The 17,283-nt window shown below is 36.4% G+C and overlaps 1 protein-coding gene across 4 annotated transcripts in view; it reads right to left on the bottom strand.

The window, feature by feature from the left end:
• The window catches only part of VRK2 (VRK serine/threonine kinase 2), a 126,868-nt gene that overhangs the window by 34,606 nt on the left and 74,979 nt on the right, over positions 1-17,283 (bottom strand). For 3 of the 4 annotated variants that reach the window (XR_008379450.1, XM_053587544.1, XM_053587543.1), the window contains exons 11-12: positions 14,786-14,952; positions 8,010-8,171 (exon numbers count right to left, since the gene is read on the bottom strand). Coding sequence is in view for 3 of the 4 variants with exons in the window: in XM_053587544.1 (XP_053443519.1) it covers positions 8,010-8,171; positions 14,786-14,952 (329 nt within the window). In the remaining variant the exon portion in view is untranslated. The remainder of the gene's footprint in view (positions 1-8,009; positions 8,172-14,785; positions 14,953-17,283) is intronic. The other variant, XM_053587546.1, reaches the window with a different exon arrangement.

The raw sequence follows: 17,283 nt of genomic DNA, 5'->3' as shown, positions 1-17,283 counted from the left end.
AAGTGAGATCCACTCACCTCTGTCAGAATGCTCATTATTAAAAAGCCAAAAAAGCAACAGATGCTGGCATGGATGCATAGAGAAAGGAACACTTACACACCAGTTGGTGGGATTGCAGATTAATACAATCTCTGTGGAAAACAATATGGAGATTTCCCAAGGAAAAAGAGTTACCATTTGATCCAGCAATCTCACTACTTGCTATCTACCCAGAGGAAAAGTCATTATATCAAAAAGACATCTGTACTCAAGTATTTATTGCTGCAAAATTCACAGTCAAAAAGACATGGAATCACAAAATTCACAGTCAAAAAGACATGTAAATTCCATCAATTTACAAAGGGATAAAGAAAATGTGGCATATGTACACACAGAGTACTACTCAGCCTTAAAAGGAATGAAATAATATTGGCAGCCTCTTGAACAAAACCAGATTCCTTTATGCTTAAGTGGAGTATCTCAGGAATGGAAAAATAAACTTCCAATTACTCACTAATAATTGGGAGCTGAAGGGTACACACAGGCTTAAAAAGACATAAAGGAAAATGGAAACAAAGAAGGGAGGATAGGAGGGGAATTGAGGGGTCAAAACTATCAGATACAGTGAACATTATGATGATGGTCCCTGACCTAAGTATTATACGTGATATCCATGGAACAAAAACATTTTACCTCCTTAATATTTTGAAATAACAAAACAAAAATAGGTGGTTGGCTGAATTTGGCCTATTAGCCACAGAGCTGACTCCCTACAGTAACCACTGTAGAAACAATACCAAAGAAGAATTTAAAAAGCCAGAAACAGAAATTCTCAATTAGTCCAAAATAAGGCAGAAGGCGCCTGTGGCTCAAAGGGATAGGGCGCCAGCCCCATATGCCAGAGGTGGCGGGTTCAAACCCAGCCCCAGCCCGGGCCAAAAAAAAAAAAAAAATCGTGGGAACAAATGAGACAATGAGAGGCAAATAGCAAAATCATAGGTTAAACTTAACTATATCAATAATTATATTAAATGGAAATAGAGGAATTAACAGGTAGCGCTTGTCATATTTTATAAAGAAGTGAGACCACTATATACTATTTACATATAGATACAAAGACACAAATGGAATAAATATAAAAGGATAGAAAAAGATACAACATATCCTTAATCACAGGAAGGTTGCAGTTGTTAAAAATCAAAGCAGCTTTAAGACAGTATTGAACTGATTGACCTATAAAGAAAAATGTTTCATAATGAGAAACAGGACAGTTAGTTCATCAAGTAAACATCATTCATAAATTTGTATGCACCTTATAACAGAGCATCAAATTCTATTGAGAAAAAATATACAGAACTAAGGGAAAAATGGACAAATTTACAAGTGCAGTCACAGATTTCAACATTCTTTTGTCATTAAATGATGAAACAAAAGGACAAAACCAAACAAAAACGTGAGGATACAGAAGATTTAGACAACTCTATCAATTTAACCTAATTAACATTTAAAGAATAGTACACTCCCAACTTCAGAATACATATTCTTTAAAAGTTCACATGGAACATTCACCAAACTAGGTCTTCTTGCTGAGGGATAAAACAAGTTTCAATGAAATTTTGAAGGATGTTCTGATGATACTAAAATTAAGCAAATCTCAAAAATATTTAGGAATTAAATACTTATTTCTAATCAATCCTTAGGTCAAGGAAAAGTAAAAAATGTATTCAACTGAACAATAATGAAAACATAACATTAAAATTTGCACAATACAGCTAAAGCAGAGCTTAAAAAGTATTCTTTTAATGGTATACTTTATAAAAGAAAACAGGCTTAAAATCACTTTATGAAGATTGAAAGAGCAAACTAAACCCAAAAGAAGTAGAAGGAAAGAAAGGATAAAGAATTAGTCAAACAGCCAGGTGCGGTGGCTCACGCCTATAATCCCATCACTCTGGGAGGCCGAGGCAGGTAGATCATTTGAGCTCAGGAGTTCAAGAACAGCCTAAGCAAGAGCAAGACAACCTTTCTAAAAAATAGCTGGGCGCCTGTATTCCCAGCTGGGCTGAGGCAAGAGGATCACTTCAGCCCAAAAGTAGGCATTCTAGTGGGGGCAAGAAAGTTAGACTGTTTGGAAAAAAAAAAAAAGAAAGAAAGAAACCAAAAGTTAACATTATCAGGAAACAAAGAAGGGACATCAGGATCGATGTAGGGGATCTTAAAGAGATAATAAGAGAATATTTTAACTCAGTGTGGATAAATTTGACTTAGATGAGAGGGACAAATTCCTTAAAAAATGCAAATTACCAAAACTGACACAAGAAGAAAAAGAAAGCCCAATGATTATTTATCTGTTACAGAAATTAAATTCGTAATTAAAACTTCTCCTACAAAACTCTCTGCCCAGATGGTTTTCTTGATAAATTCTGTCCAACAGTTTAAGAAAGACAGATCTTACAGAACATTTTCTGAAAACAGAGGGAATACTTCCAACTCATAATGACCCTGAAAATAACCATATGAGCATATTATGAGGAGAAAATTATAGAGCTGTATCTGTCATCAATATAGACATAAAAATCCTTGATGGCATTAAAATTCAGCAGGAACTGAGCTGGAATTGAACAAACTGAATTCAACAGAGTAACATCATGACTAAATGGGATTGATTTTAGAAATAAAAGGTAGATTGTGGTGGGCGCCTGTAGTCCCAGCTGCTCGGGAGGCTGAGGCAGGAGAATCGCATAAGCCCAAGAGTTAGAGGTTGCTGTGAGCTGTGTGATGCCACGGCACTCTACCGGAGGGCGGTACAGTGAGACTCTGTCTCTACAAAAAATAAAATAAAATAAAAAAATTAAAAAAAAAAAATAAAAGGTAGATTTAACATTTAAAAATCAACATGAATTAACCATATCACATACTAGTAAAAGGAGAAAAAAAATCCTGAGCATCTGAATAAATGTCAAAAAAGCATTTCATATTCACTGGTTATGAATTTACTTTTTAACAATTATGACAAAATGTTTTCAGCCTGATAAAGAAAATTTAGGAAAAAGCCACAGCTAACTTAATGGTAAAAGAATTAGTGCTTTCCACTTGAGATCAGGAAGGCTGGGACGGCGGTTCTTACCACTTCTATTCAGTGTAGTATGGAAACTTCAGCAGGTGTAATACAACAACAGCAACAATGAAAGGCATACATGTTGGGAAGGAAGAGGGGAAACTGTCTCTATTCACAAACAATGTGATTAACTATAGAAGATCCTAAGAATCTATTTTAAAAAACTTACTAGAGGGCGGCACCTGTGGCTAAAAGGAGTAGGGCGCAGGCCTCATATGCTGGAGGTGGTGGGTTCAAACCCAGCCCCAGCCAAAAACTGCAAAAAAAAAAAAAAAAAAAGAAAAAAAAACTTACTAGAGGAGTTCTTCAGTTCCCCCTTCCAGAAGCTCTGGTGCTTTTTACTTCTTCTGTATTCCTTTCTAACTTCTAATAAAAGTCCTATCTTACCACTGATCTGTGGTCTGTGGGTTCATTCTTTGACTCCCCAAGACCAAGGACCTACTGAAGAGTGAGATTCCAGTATCACCAATGTAAAGATCATTGGTTAATAAGCCAAAGCACACAGTTTAAACTCTATGTAGGTTTTCTTCCTCTCCTTAAGTCCAAAGCCCGTTTTGGCATCTTCCCTCCCTTATCCCATGAGGCTATCCCAAGCTAGCCTCATGGGATAAGAAAACAAAATAAAAATAACTAAATCATGACTTAAAATCTGACCTAACGAAGTCTGAGAAAGGAGCTGGGAAGGGAATGAAGTGACCTAAGGAACAGTGATCTAATGCATAAATTACAACACTTTATGATCCTATAGTTGGCCATGATAGTTCTCAAAATGCAATTTTAGGAAGGCACTACAATGAACAGGTGACAAAAACATTTGGAAACCAAAAGTAATATGGAATAAATCAGTATAATATTCCAATACCAGAATCCAAAAAGAACAAAAATGTTTACAGGAACTTAAATGTTCTTTGGCCCATTAATGTAGTGGCATTTTTCTAGAACACATCCATTTCTGTAATTATTAAACTGACTAATCCAATTAAGCTAAATTTACTAAACTCCAAGCTTATAACCAAGAGTTTTTCTTTCTTTCGACATATCTTAAAAAACATTTAAAATACTTTAAACCATTATTCTATACAGAGTTATTAGAAAGTTAATGATATATAATGTAATTGTTATAGTTTTAATAAATAATAAAATTAAAAAAAAACTTACTGGAACTAATACATGAATTTAGGAAGGTCCAAGATACAAGGTCAATGTATAAAATCAATTACATTTCTATCTACCAGCAAAAAATTACTGGGTATGAAATTTTAAAAAAATTACAGGATAAAAAATATTTAGAGATAACTTTAGTAGAAGATACATGAGATGTCTACACTGAAAACTGTAAAACATCACTGAGAGAAATTAGAGATGACCTACAGACGTGGGGAGAAGTACCAGGTTCATGTACTGAGGACTCAACATTGCTGGGATTCCAGTCCACCTGATCTGATCTTTTTCAATGAATGTACTACAAATCAAAGTCCCATTGTGCTTTTTTGGTGGAAACTGTCAAGCAGGCTCTTAAATCTTACAGAAGAGACCAGGAGCTAAAAAGACCAACACATTTTTTGAAAGAAAAGGATCCAAGGACTTGCACTTCTAATTTCAGAACTTGCTGTGAAGCTACAGTAATTGCAGTGTGGTGTTGGTGTAGGGAAAGACAAATAACATATTTTGCTGTGTATAATGCACTTTGTTGACCAAATTTTTGAGGAAAAAGTAAGGATGTGCATCATACATAGGTAGTATGGATGGGGAATGGGGGAACCCAGTGGGACCCCTAGGGTGCTATGCCTGTGCCCTCCTGCCTAGTCCCACTAGGGGCAGAGGGTTGCAGTCTGGGAGGATGCAGGATCCAGTGGGAACAGGCTGGAATACCCCATGAAGGGGGTGGTGGCAGGGCTAGCAAGGTGGGGCTGCAGCCCTGCAGGGTGAGGGCTGAGGCCCATACCCTGTCTGTGGGGACAGAAAGCCACAGCCCCAAGCAGGCCCAAGAGACCTGCCTGGTTTCCCATACGACAAGTAGCTTCAGAAGTTCCTGCCCTGCCAGGCATGCACCTGGCCATCTTTGCTATGGGCTCCCACTATGATGAGTAGGAAAGGGCTCCCAGGAGACAGGGAAGTGCCAACCTTCACAGAGTGGGCAGCTATGGGAGGGCAGTGTGAGCTCCACATTTGCCAGGGGAGTCTCTCCTAGCCTAGAGCTGGCCACTTTCTCAAGAGCATTTTCCTGAAAGTTTGAATGTGGGTGTGCATTATACACAGGAGCTCATTTCACAAAGCAAAATACTGAAGAATGAAAGAAAACAGACTCTAGGAATAGGCCCACACTTTAACGGCTGACTTTTGAAAAAGGCCCCAAGGAAACTCGATGTTGAAAAGAAATATATTTTCAATAAATGATTCTGCAACACTGGTTAGCTACATGGAAAACAATGCACCCAACTCTTACCTCACACCATACACAAAAATTGATTTGAGATATCTCATAGACCCAGCAATGAAAGCTAAGGCTATAAGACTTCTATAAGAATGTATACCATCGAGGCAGACAAAGGTTTCTTATGTTTCTTGGCAGAAAAAGAAAATTATTAAAAAAAAGACTGATAAATGAAACTTCAAAGAAAAGTAACAAATAATATAAAAAGTTCTGCTCATTTTAGACATTATTAATTAAACGAGTAGGCGGCCTATACATCCTAAGTGAATATCCACAATACGTATACATGACAAGAGGCCTGTGTATGGAATAAAGAACTCCTACACCTTTAAAATAAAAAAGACAAATATCCAAATAAAATACTTGAAAGGTACTTTATAAGAGAAGACATATGAATGGCTAATAAACACATGTGAAAGTGCTCTAAATTATTGGATATGGGGTAAATGACTATTTGCACCATAATAAGGCACTAATGTACCCGTTCAAATGGCTAAAATTAAAGATTGCTAACACCAAATACTGAGGAGAAAGTGGAATGGCCAGAAGAATACTGATGGGAGAATAGAATGGTATAGTCATTTTTGAGAACTATATGTCAGCTGCCCTAAGACCCAACAATTCCACGTCTTGGGAGAAATGAAACATGCCCATAGAAGGATTTGTGCCATAATGTTTATAACAACTGTATTCCTGATGGCCAGAAAATAGGAGCAGCCCAGGTGTCCATTAATAGGAGAATGGACATGTGAATTACGATACAGTGAGAGTTATACAGTAGAATACTACTCAGCAATGAAAAAGAACCAGTTACTAATACTTGAGTGAATATAGATAGATCTCAAAAAACAAGCGGAGTGAAAGAGGCCAGACACAGAAGAACGTGTACTGTATGACTACATGTAAGTGAAATTCTAGCAAAGACAAAAGTAATCTAGTGATGAAAATCAGAATGTCAGAACAGTGATTGCCCCAGAGGAGGGGCAACTGACTAGGGACAGAAACAAAGGACTTTCTAGAGCGATAAATCTACACACAGATATCCCACTGCTACATCAGCCATAATAAATCTGTTTTTTGCTTGAAACCCAAGCATCAGTATTTTTACAGTGCCTCCCTACCTCTGTACACCAGGCAATTTTGGTGCACAGTAAGGAAGAGGAAGAATCTCTTGAGAAGAATTCTTCTTGTGGAAGAATCTCTCCATTAGAAAGATTTAAAATCTTAAATCGTGTCACTAAGCAACATTTGTCCTTAGTTTTATTAATTGTAACTATAAAATATACTCATTTGAAGTAGATTCCTTTATATAAATTTAAAATAAATGATCAAATAATGGTACTATTTTATAAAAAGATTCCTAATACTACTATAAAAAAAAGCATTTCTCTCTATGGATAAACTTGCTTGCTGGTTGAAGAATGCATCACTACTGTGCTGCTAATTTTTGCCTTGGCTGCCAAGAAGGTCAGAGCCAAATCCTGTGCTCAGTTCAGTGATTAACATCCCAGCTGCCCGATATATCAATTTTTCTTTGGAGTAAGAGTATACAAGGTGGGGTATTAAATTATCCTGTTTCATACTGTAAACTACTTCAAATCATTTGGAGAAAATGCTAGTGTATAAATCATATAAAATACTGTCCACTTTGACAAAATTAAATATTTTTTTCTACAGACATAAAATGCATTGTATGCTTCTCCTTCTTGTCAAAAAAAGTTAGATCAGGAGGGGACTTTCACTACGGCCTGAGAGAGTCATTTGCTAAAGGTGAGTCACTATCCACCCAAATGACTAAATGATGTAAAAAATACATCATTTTAAAATACAACCAGATTGACAGGGAAACACTTCACCTATATTGGATTATAAGGGTTAGACTTGAAGAACCAATGTAAAATTACAGAATATGTTAAGACTCCCCTAATGGATCGTAGATGGCATAAGAAATTTAAGTGCACTTCATTACATTCTTAGGCTAAAGAAAGAAATCCTATCAGTACTCAAATGTGCTCACTGCTATTCTATTTCTGTGATAACTAGTGTCCCTGGCTTTGATTTTTATCAGCTGGCTAGGATGTTCTGTCCCTTTTCTTTTTTTTTTTTTTTTTTGTAGAGACAGTCTCACTTTACGGCCCTCGGTAGAGTGCCGTGGCGTCACACAGCTCACAGCAACCTCCAACTTCTGGGCTTAAGCGATTCTCTTGCCTCAGCCTCCCGAGTAGCTGGGACCACAGGCGCCCGCCACAAAGCCCAGCTATTTTTTGGTTGCAGTTTGGCCGGGGCTGGGTTTGAACCTGCCACCCTCGGTATATGGGGCCGGCGCCCTACCGACTGAGCCACAGGCGCCGCCGGTTCTGTCCCTTTTCATTTAACAAAACCATACAACCTTGGCCCTCAGGAGAAAATAAAATGTTGTTATTCCCAAAGGGTATATTCTAATGTAATGTAAAGTGGGGGACCAACAACCCCTCTCACCTGAGCCGCTTCACTGTTCACCAGGCCAGTGAGCTGCTTGTCCTCTCCCCCTTCTCTCTGTGATGTACAGGACTCAGCACTTCTTTCACCGGGGAATTTTTTTTCTATTAACCTATTTTGCATCTGATTGACTTGCTCTGTTGCAGCCTTTCGTGAATCAATCTATTGGTACAGAGTAAGTAATAACATATAATGAAAACTTTAGACACTTCTTTATAAAAATGCATTCAGGTCCAGATTCCTGCTAGCCTTTAAAAAAAGAAGGAAATAAAAAAGAAAGCAATAAATGGACATTATGGAAAAAACATAGTAGTTGGCAAGATCCAGACCCTTTCTCGTCAATGGGACAAGACCAATTAAAATTAGTGTCACTGTTATGCACTTTTTAGAAATTATCTCTACAGATAACTTGCTTACTGAAAACGGCATTTTTACAGAAAATTGTCACATTTGAAAATTGCACATGAATTATTAACTTTTGCTGGGAGTGGATCCAACACATCTTTGTAGTTTACATTCTTATTAAGTAAAATGTTAGTCAATTTTCTATCACTGAAGTAAGCCTAATTAATGTGAAAGTATGAAGGGAGCTCGTGATGTTGCTTACTTTTTTGTGCAGGTAGTTTAACCTTTGAGCAAAGTAAGAGTTCATGTCACCTAATACTGTGTCCCAGTACCAGAGGTTAAGCTCTACAACAAGCTTGCTGTCTCTAATGTTTCTTTTTCACACCATGGTGATATCCAGGGATGACTGACTCTCAATAACCTTGAAGTAGACACAGAAATAGAAGGGCAGATCCCACAATACAGTTGGAAGATTGAAAGCTACAGCGAAGGTCCTTATGTGAAGTATTTGTTCAGCAGTGTCATGTTTACAGCCATCACCTTTCTTCATGGGTTAAATAGGGGGCAGAAGATAGAAACGGCACAAGGGGAAATAATGGAGTAGCCAGTGCCAAAACAGAGAATGAATTATACCGGCTGGGCGAGTAGAGCCGTAATTGGTATTCTTTCAATTTTTAGCTTCGATTGCCAACTGTGTTCCCTCCTTTTTAAAATATGCTGGTGTTTTGTGGCAAGGTCTAAATTGTCAAAACACCATTCTTTATTCGTCCCTCCTCCAGTATCCCAGCTTATCAAAAGATGGCAAAACTACTGCCTTTCAGGAACCTGCAAATTGGAAATGCTTCCTAATCATGCAGGGATTCTTTACTTCCACCACTCAACGCTCCCAAACTACTGGGAAAATTAATATGTAACCAACATCTGTGCCACTCTTCCACTGAAGTCATTTTAGTAATAAATGTATATATCATTTGTGTGAAAACAAAGCATTTCCCAAGGTTGTTGCAGTTTCAACCTATTAAAACACTAGCTTACCAATAACTGTGAAAATGTGTTCTATGTTAAAAGACTAGTTGAGCTCTTTTATCCCCAGCTTTATTGAGATGCAACTGATAAAAACTATGTATAGCTATGGGGTACAACATGTTTTGATATATGTATACACTGTAAAATGATTACAACATTCAGTTAACATAGCCATCAACTCACAGTCTGCATTTTTTTGTATGTAGTAAGAACACTTAATATCTACCTTTTTAGCAGATTTCAAGAATATAATATCATATTATTAACGGTAGTCTGCATGCTGCACATTAGATCCCTTGAACATATTCATCTTGTAACTTAAAGTTTATATCCTTTTTTCACAAGGAGATTAGGAGACAGGGTTGAGACTTGATGCAGGGAGTTGAAGATCAGGTACAGGTATCACACAGCTCTTGAACAGAGGCTAACAAACTAGAGGGGCTGATAACTGCAGGCAAAAACTGGCTTTCACTGGCTCGTCAATGATCTCTGCCACCTTACGTGCACTTTGGCTAATTACAATATCATTTACATTGTAATGTTAAAAGTTCTCAACCCTTGAATTCACCATGACAGTTCCAAGATCATACAAACTATGTCAATGGGAGGGAACCCACGTCTAGGAATTATTACCCAAATTCTTAGTAAAAGCCATCCCCTTGGCCTTGAATATAAAACTTCAAAAGATCTAAAACCACTTCCTCCTGGTACAGCTGCTCTATTTCAACCCTGCGCACTCTCCTCCCTGAGAGTATACTTTCATTTTCAATAAAAGCTGTCACTTCCTTGGCTTACATAGTGCATCTGAAATTCCCCTCCCCCAACACCAACAACTTGGAAAAACCTCCACTCAGAAGCCACTTTGACTAACATCTTTCCATTTCCCCCAACTCTCAACCCCTGCAATTATTCTGCTTTAAGTTTGACTTTTTCGGATTCCACATAAAAGAAAGATCATATAGCTTTTGTCTTTCTGTGTCTGGCTGATGTTACTTCATAAAATGACCTCTAGATTCATCCATGTTGTTGCAAATGGCAGGATTTCCTTATTTTTATGTGTGTTTTGTGTGTGTGTTTGTGTTTATATACTTCACATTTTCTTTATCCATTTACCCCAAAGACACTTAGGTTGGGTTATTTCCTTATCTTCTCTATAGTGAATAATGCTTGATTCACAATAGAACATGGAATAAAGGTATCTTTTTGACTCCTGCTTTTATTTCCCTTGGATATATACCCGAAAGTTGGACTGCTGGGTCATGCAGTCGTTCTATTTTTTGTTAAGACGTTATTGAGATTCTTAGTGCCTCCTGTATGCTGTGAACACTGGGTGTAACAGTTTTTGTCCTAGGAAACTCTGATGTATAAACACAATTTGGTGTAATATATTCAGTCCTCTGTGAGGCTTCCTGGAAAAGATTATGCCCTCTGAATCTGCTGTTGGCTGAATAATTAGGGGCATTGCTATGGACATTTGTAGCTAACAAGACTAATTCTAGGGAAACTTTTAAAATGGTAAGAATAAAGTAGGATGATAAACTTTAATTCTTAATTTTGAACACAACGACACTTTCTTTTTCTCAAAGATATAAAAATATAGAAAACACCCCAGGCATCTCACAAAATCAATAGAAGGATACTACTACTATCCAAATGTGTATTATTTTCAAGAAAGTAGCTATTCAAATGAGATGATTTGTATTTAATTTTCCATTACAACTTTACACTGTTCTATATCAGGAATACTTTTGGGCTCCTAAAAATTAATAAAGCCAAAATATGCTTCTAATTGAGAATTTATATTCTACTACCCTCGTATATAGAAAATAAAGAGAAGTTCACAGAATTTTTTTGAGAATTAAAACTCAGGAAAGAATTCAGTAAACCGTTAAACATACAAATATCACTACTACCAGTACTAATACATTCACTTGTGGATTGACTATATGAAGCTCAGGTTTAGGATGAATGAAGTAAAAACTTTTGCTGTCTGAAATGTAGGCTAGCTTGAACATTTCGACTCTTAGCTACGACGACTCCTCAGCTTACACGTAAGGCTCTTAGGAAGGATGTAGAGGCTCGATATGGCCAACTGTCTGCAGTGGATATAGGCACCGCAACAGTCAGGAGATACTGATAAACTGATAAAAAGGACCCACCAGCTCTTGAAAAGTAGCTTATTGAAGGGTTGAGTTGGGGCTTTCAGTAATGCTAATTTACAACAAAGCTTTAAACAAATCTCACCTGGGAATTCTAGACCTTTAGCTTACCTCAGTAAGCATTCTTACTAAATATGGTTTCCTTTGGTGAATTTTGGATACTAAATACCAATGGGTGATAAAAATGGATTGTAGTGGTCCTGATAAGAATGTCTTCTAATTTGACTGCCAGCTATGTCAGGAGCCCCCAGAACTACTCACAAAGGACTTTAGCTATCCATAGTATTGTTCGGATTCAGGCAAATGCCCCCACAGATCTATTTTTCAAGAAAAAAAAATCAAAAATCAATATTTTTAGTATCTTGACAAAAATTCATTTCCAGTCAGTAACAGTATTCAAGAACTTTGAGAGGAAGGTGCAGTTTACAGGGAACAGTTTGTAAGGGCTGGTAAAATCCAGAATTCAAAATATACCCTTTCCTTTTGTAAAAAAGATGATGTAAGTTTGCTGAGATCTTTATGGCAATGTGCTATTTTCTAATACCTAACCAAAACATAATTTTCTTAAGAACACTGCATTTCCCTTAGTATAAGTTTCACTTATAAAGAACAAAGTAACATTTAAAAATTTTAGGCATTCATAACATTTTTCCTTTGGATAGTGAATCATAGAAGCATCATATTTATATCTGTCTACCTTTCCTGGTCCAATGTCTCCTTTTTTAAGTATCACTGTCCATTTAAAGTACCAGTCCGAATTTCAGTCACTAATCTATTGACTCAGTAGAATGATCCATGTATATACCCCGTTTCCCCAAAAATAAGACCTACTTACAGGAAAGATAAGACGTCCCCTGAAAATAAGACCTAGCCCATCTTTGGGAGCACATCTTAAAATAAGACACTGTCTTTTTTTGGGGGGAAACAGGGTAGTAATAAGAAATGTTTTTAGTTTCTAATAAGGGGATTCTGTCCGTGACTAAAAAGAGATAAACTGGAGGCAGATGGTTGATTGTCATTCTGGAAGAAATTCTGTTATGGAAGCAACCTGTTAATGGAAATCATCTTATACTTTTATCATTCAGAGGAATTCAGGTGATAGTTTATATTGTCATACTTCACTTTTGAACACTTTTCAGGTTGGGTTTTTGCAGCAGATTTGCAAAATCTGCAAACTTTAAAAATAAAAATTAAGATAAAATTCAGCCATATACAGTGAGCCTACATTTTATACTGTCATTACTAAACATATTTGTGCACTTATAATACTAGAGAAATAAAGTCATTAATAAATATTGATCTGTTGTGATATATATCCCCAGTTTATCTTACTGTCTATACATTCAAGCTAATCGCATTGTTAATGAAAATTAACCAAGCTCTTAAGAATGCATATTATTTTTAAGTGTTTTCTTCTTATAATCAAAATGTTCTAACCAAAAGGAATAAAATATTTTTGATGGAGGTTCACTGGAAAAAATGTTTTATGTTCTATTCTCTGCATATAAAAATAGTTTCAAAACAAATATGCTTTGAATTTAATGAAACTGAAAATTTTGGTGGATAACAATTTTACATCAGAGGATATAGCTATCGGTTTTTTAAATGGCTTCTTTAATATTTCAATTAAGTTTATGAAACTGAAAAACTACAAAAAAGAAAAAAAACAACACCTAAATTAGTGGAGATTAAGTGGTGACCATTATTGCCTGGGAAATACTGTGTCAAGGAAATGGCTCTTTGTTTTGTTGCAAAAGTGATAAAAACACAAAAGTCAATAAAACTGTTAAAATAAGTCTAGTAATTACCAAGATCAAAATCCAGTAGCTTTTTATTAAACATGAACTTTTGTTCTGCCTTCTGCAATACGTAAATAGTGCTGACAATTGGTTTGTGAGGCACTTGCTACAATAAAATGTAATTGTATCATGAGAGAAAGGTGACAATCAGGAGATCATGAAAAAATTACATATTCTCACTGGTAGTTAATTAGCCATGCAAAACCTCCTCAAACAGATATTCTCTTCTATTAGGAATGATTACTATGCAGGCCTACAGATGTCAATACCACAGTCATTCAAATACTTCTTTTCCTACTAATTGAAGGTTGTAAAGCTCTGGTGCCAAGGTTTTGCTTCCAAAGAGCTAATTTATGACTAGAAGGATATTTTATGTCTTCAGTTGCAGCAGCTACAAAATTCAGCAAATCAGAACCATCTGTGCTCTGATACTTGACTCACCATTCATCTAGCAGCCTATCAGTCACATTAGTTTGCATCCTGCATTCTTGGCTCATGAACACTTGTGATGATCCAAAGTTCATAAGGAATACTAAAAATGAATGGCATCCTGACCCACCTATTGTACATGTATCAGGGAAGAAATGCCCAATGCCCTCTACACTTTTTTTCCCCCCCACATGGACAGTGTCAAAGAAGAAACAGACATTCAATTGCCTATCCAATAATGTTTGCTGAACACAGTCTCTGGTTTTACCCTCTCAAAAATGTTTGAAGTTCTAATTCTTTTGTATTGTTTTAAGTTCTAATTCCTCTCTTTTTGTTTTTAAGTCAGTAAGAGGGGGTGTGTTGGAAGATGGCAGAGTAAAGAAGGGGATGTAACTTTAAAAACATAATATTTATTTTCTTCCTACGGAATTGTTTCCATAGATTGAAATATCTGCACATAAAAATAATCTAGTTAAATTTAAGACTATGATCAGTACCAATTCATGATCAAACTAGTAGGCAAAAACAGAAGACAATGCCTGAAGAAAGCCTTAAAAAAAAGCAGCCAATAGCCGGGCGTTGTGGCGGGCGCCTGTAGTCCCAGCTGCTCGGGAGGCTGAGGCAAGAGAATAGCCTAAGCCGAAGAGCTGGAGGTTGCTGTGAGCCGTGTGACGCCATTGCACTCTACCGAGGGCAGTAAAGTGAGACTCTGTCTCTACAAAAAAAAAAAAAAAAAAAAGCAGCCAATAATGTTTTTTGTGTGAATAAAGACACATTAGCCTTTAACCTTATCCTAGTCACATCTCTATGACATTAGATTCTACTATTTTTTTCTAAAAGACAAGTGGTCAAAAGAATATCAACAAACTTCCTTGGTGCTGAAATTAGGGGAAATAGGAATTAAGCATAATGAACAAAAACCTTTGTTGTCAGATTCATTTGCAGTCCTAAAACAACTTCCTATGATAGAAAAGTTTCATAGAGGTAACCACAGAATCCCAGAGGTTACATTACTTACTTTTTGATTGTTTGGAGTATGCACATTAACATTCTCTTTCTTAGTGGAAAATTCTAGTGGTCTTAAGGGAATGCCACTCGGGTTCAGAATTTTCTTGAGCTCTTGATAATTTGGCTTTTCGTCATATGCTAAACTATAAGCACATTCCAAGAACTGGGCTATTTCACCTGTGAAGTATTAAATATTTTACATTTCATTCATAATTTGCAAGAATTGTCAATATTCCAATAATCTCAAACTCTTTCTCTTGTACACGTTCTTACACTACCAACCCCCCCAACACACATCCTGAGGAAATTAGAAATGAAAAATTCAATGAAAAGAACTTTTTAAATGATACTCGAAAGTGACAGAAGTACACTGACCTACAGATTTAATAAGATGGGACAAACTGGCAATATTTTTACATATCTTTGTTGATACATTTACAATTCATTAATCCTATGAGAGAAACAAATTTGAACAATTAGTGACTTTGATTTATGAGGTGCTACTAAGTACCATATAAATAATATAATAAATACATGCTTCGTACTTTATGTTGAACTTTTAAAAATTCAGTTAAAATCAAGTGTTACTTATTATAAATCTCCTTATTTTAAAGGAAAAAAATCATTGCAAATTTTAATTAAGACTTTGATTTGGGCATTATAACAGTACATTTAGAAATGACCTTAAATACCATATTGTTAGCTATGATTGATTTCAGAATGCATGAAACCTCCTTCAACTCCTCCATACCCAGCTAGCCTGGTACATTCACAGCAATCTTCTTGATTTTAGATCAATAAAGAACTGCCACTTTTTATTTTTTTTCTCTAATGTAAAGAAATGTTTCCCTAGAGCAACATATAACCTCACTTCTCCAAAAAAGGGTACATACAAGTAGAATTAGTAACCAAAAGTGAGAAACATATGTGAATTAAAATGTTCCTCATTTGCATTTTTGTTTCAAGTAGAGGTATGATTTAATATTGGGATAAAAGTACGAAAAATAGTACATACAGTTTAAAAACTGGCATGTTTCATTGGCTCAGAGATATATTTAGGTATGCCTTTCCTCTTCCAATCTCAATACTAACCCAAACACAGATACTTCTTATTTTCTCACTTAGTTGTTTATGTCCCATGCTAGGGAAATCTGGGAAGCTTCAAGAGTCAGCAGAAGTGACTTTCTAATCTTTCACTTCCCCTCTAGGCCCACCTCCATTCAAGAGAACTGCAGAGGCACTCCCTACAGGGAAAAATTCCAAAAGGACTAGCAATCACTTCTTTCCTTTATTAAAGCTAGAGGGGCCATTTTACAACATAGGGTTGAGGGGTATGTTCTAGTAACATGAAGCTAATGTGGTTAATATGAGAACTCTTGTCTCTGGTTTTTCCTCCGGGGCCACTATAGCAATCATGCAACCTACTATTTTCCTCTCTTCTGAGCTATATCAAATTTTGTTATCTAGCATTCCGTCAACCACATCTCTGTTAACTAGCAACTGCTGCTGTTTATCGCCAAATTCATAACTAATGTTTTGTGAAGTCCCTTGGGGAGACGTCCAAATTCTAAAGGGATGACCAAAATGAAAAAAAAAAAAAAAGAAAAATGACATTCACTACTATTTTAATATGAATATTGCTGTTTGATCTTCAAAGACTGGTAAGCCAAGTTGTGTATCCATTAACCAGAATGTCCCAAACGGAGATGAGAACTGAGTGTGTTGGGAACAAATCACTGTTACAAGACAATGGAAAACTCCTGGCAGTCCACTGACAGTAGCTGTGCCGCAAAGCCTTCATGGGACTGCGGCTTGGAAAAATGAGGGACCAATAGGTAGGAGAGGAAAAGAAAAGAAAAAGAACCTCTGCTATAAATTTATTATTACAAACCTGAATCTGATACTATTATGATATAGTACTGGTTTAAATGTTAGCCTTTCAAGATCTGGATTTATTGTATTAACTACATTTTTAAATTTACTAGCATCTTTCCAGAGCTACAAAATTAAATGCTTTGAGTGGGGTAAAATTATGATATTCTTAAATCATCTGCTTTTTAAGTTAGTGAAATATTAAGTACCATTACTATCATTTTAAGAGATAGAAACTTTTTGTTTTCTTTTAGAGACAGAGTCTTACTCTATTGCCCAGGCTGGAGTGCAATGGTGCCATCATAGCTCACTGCAACTTCACACTCCTGGGCTCAAGTGCCTCATCTCCCAAATAGCTGGGACTGAGGCACATGCCACCACTCCTTGCTAGTTTTTCTAATTTTTGTAGGGATGGGGTTTCACTCTTGCTCAGGCTGTTCTCAAACTCCTGGCTGCAAGCAATCCTCCTGCCTTGGCCTCCTGAAGTGCTTGGGATTATAGGCATGAGCCAATTTGGCCAGCCTTAAAACTTTTGAAACTTATTACTGAACTGATACGGACATGCACGCTGCAAATTTCTTGGCTATTTTATTTCATAAAATGTTTTAGTAATAAAATAAATCAGTTCCTTTAATT

Source organism: Nycticebus coucang, chromosome 4 (assembly GCF_027406575.1).
Source record: "Nycticebus coucang isolate mNycCou1 chromosome 4, mNycCou1.pri, whole genome shotgun sequence".
In the NCBI taxonomy this organism is placed as follows: Eukaryota; Metazoa; Chordata; class Mammalia; order Primates; family Lorisidae; genus Nycticebus; species Nycticebus coucang.
This window is presented reverse-complemented; position numbering and strand designations above follow the sequence as displayed.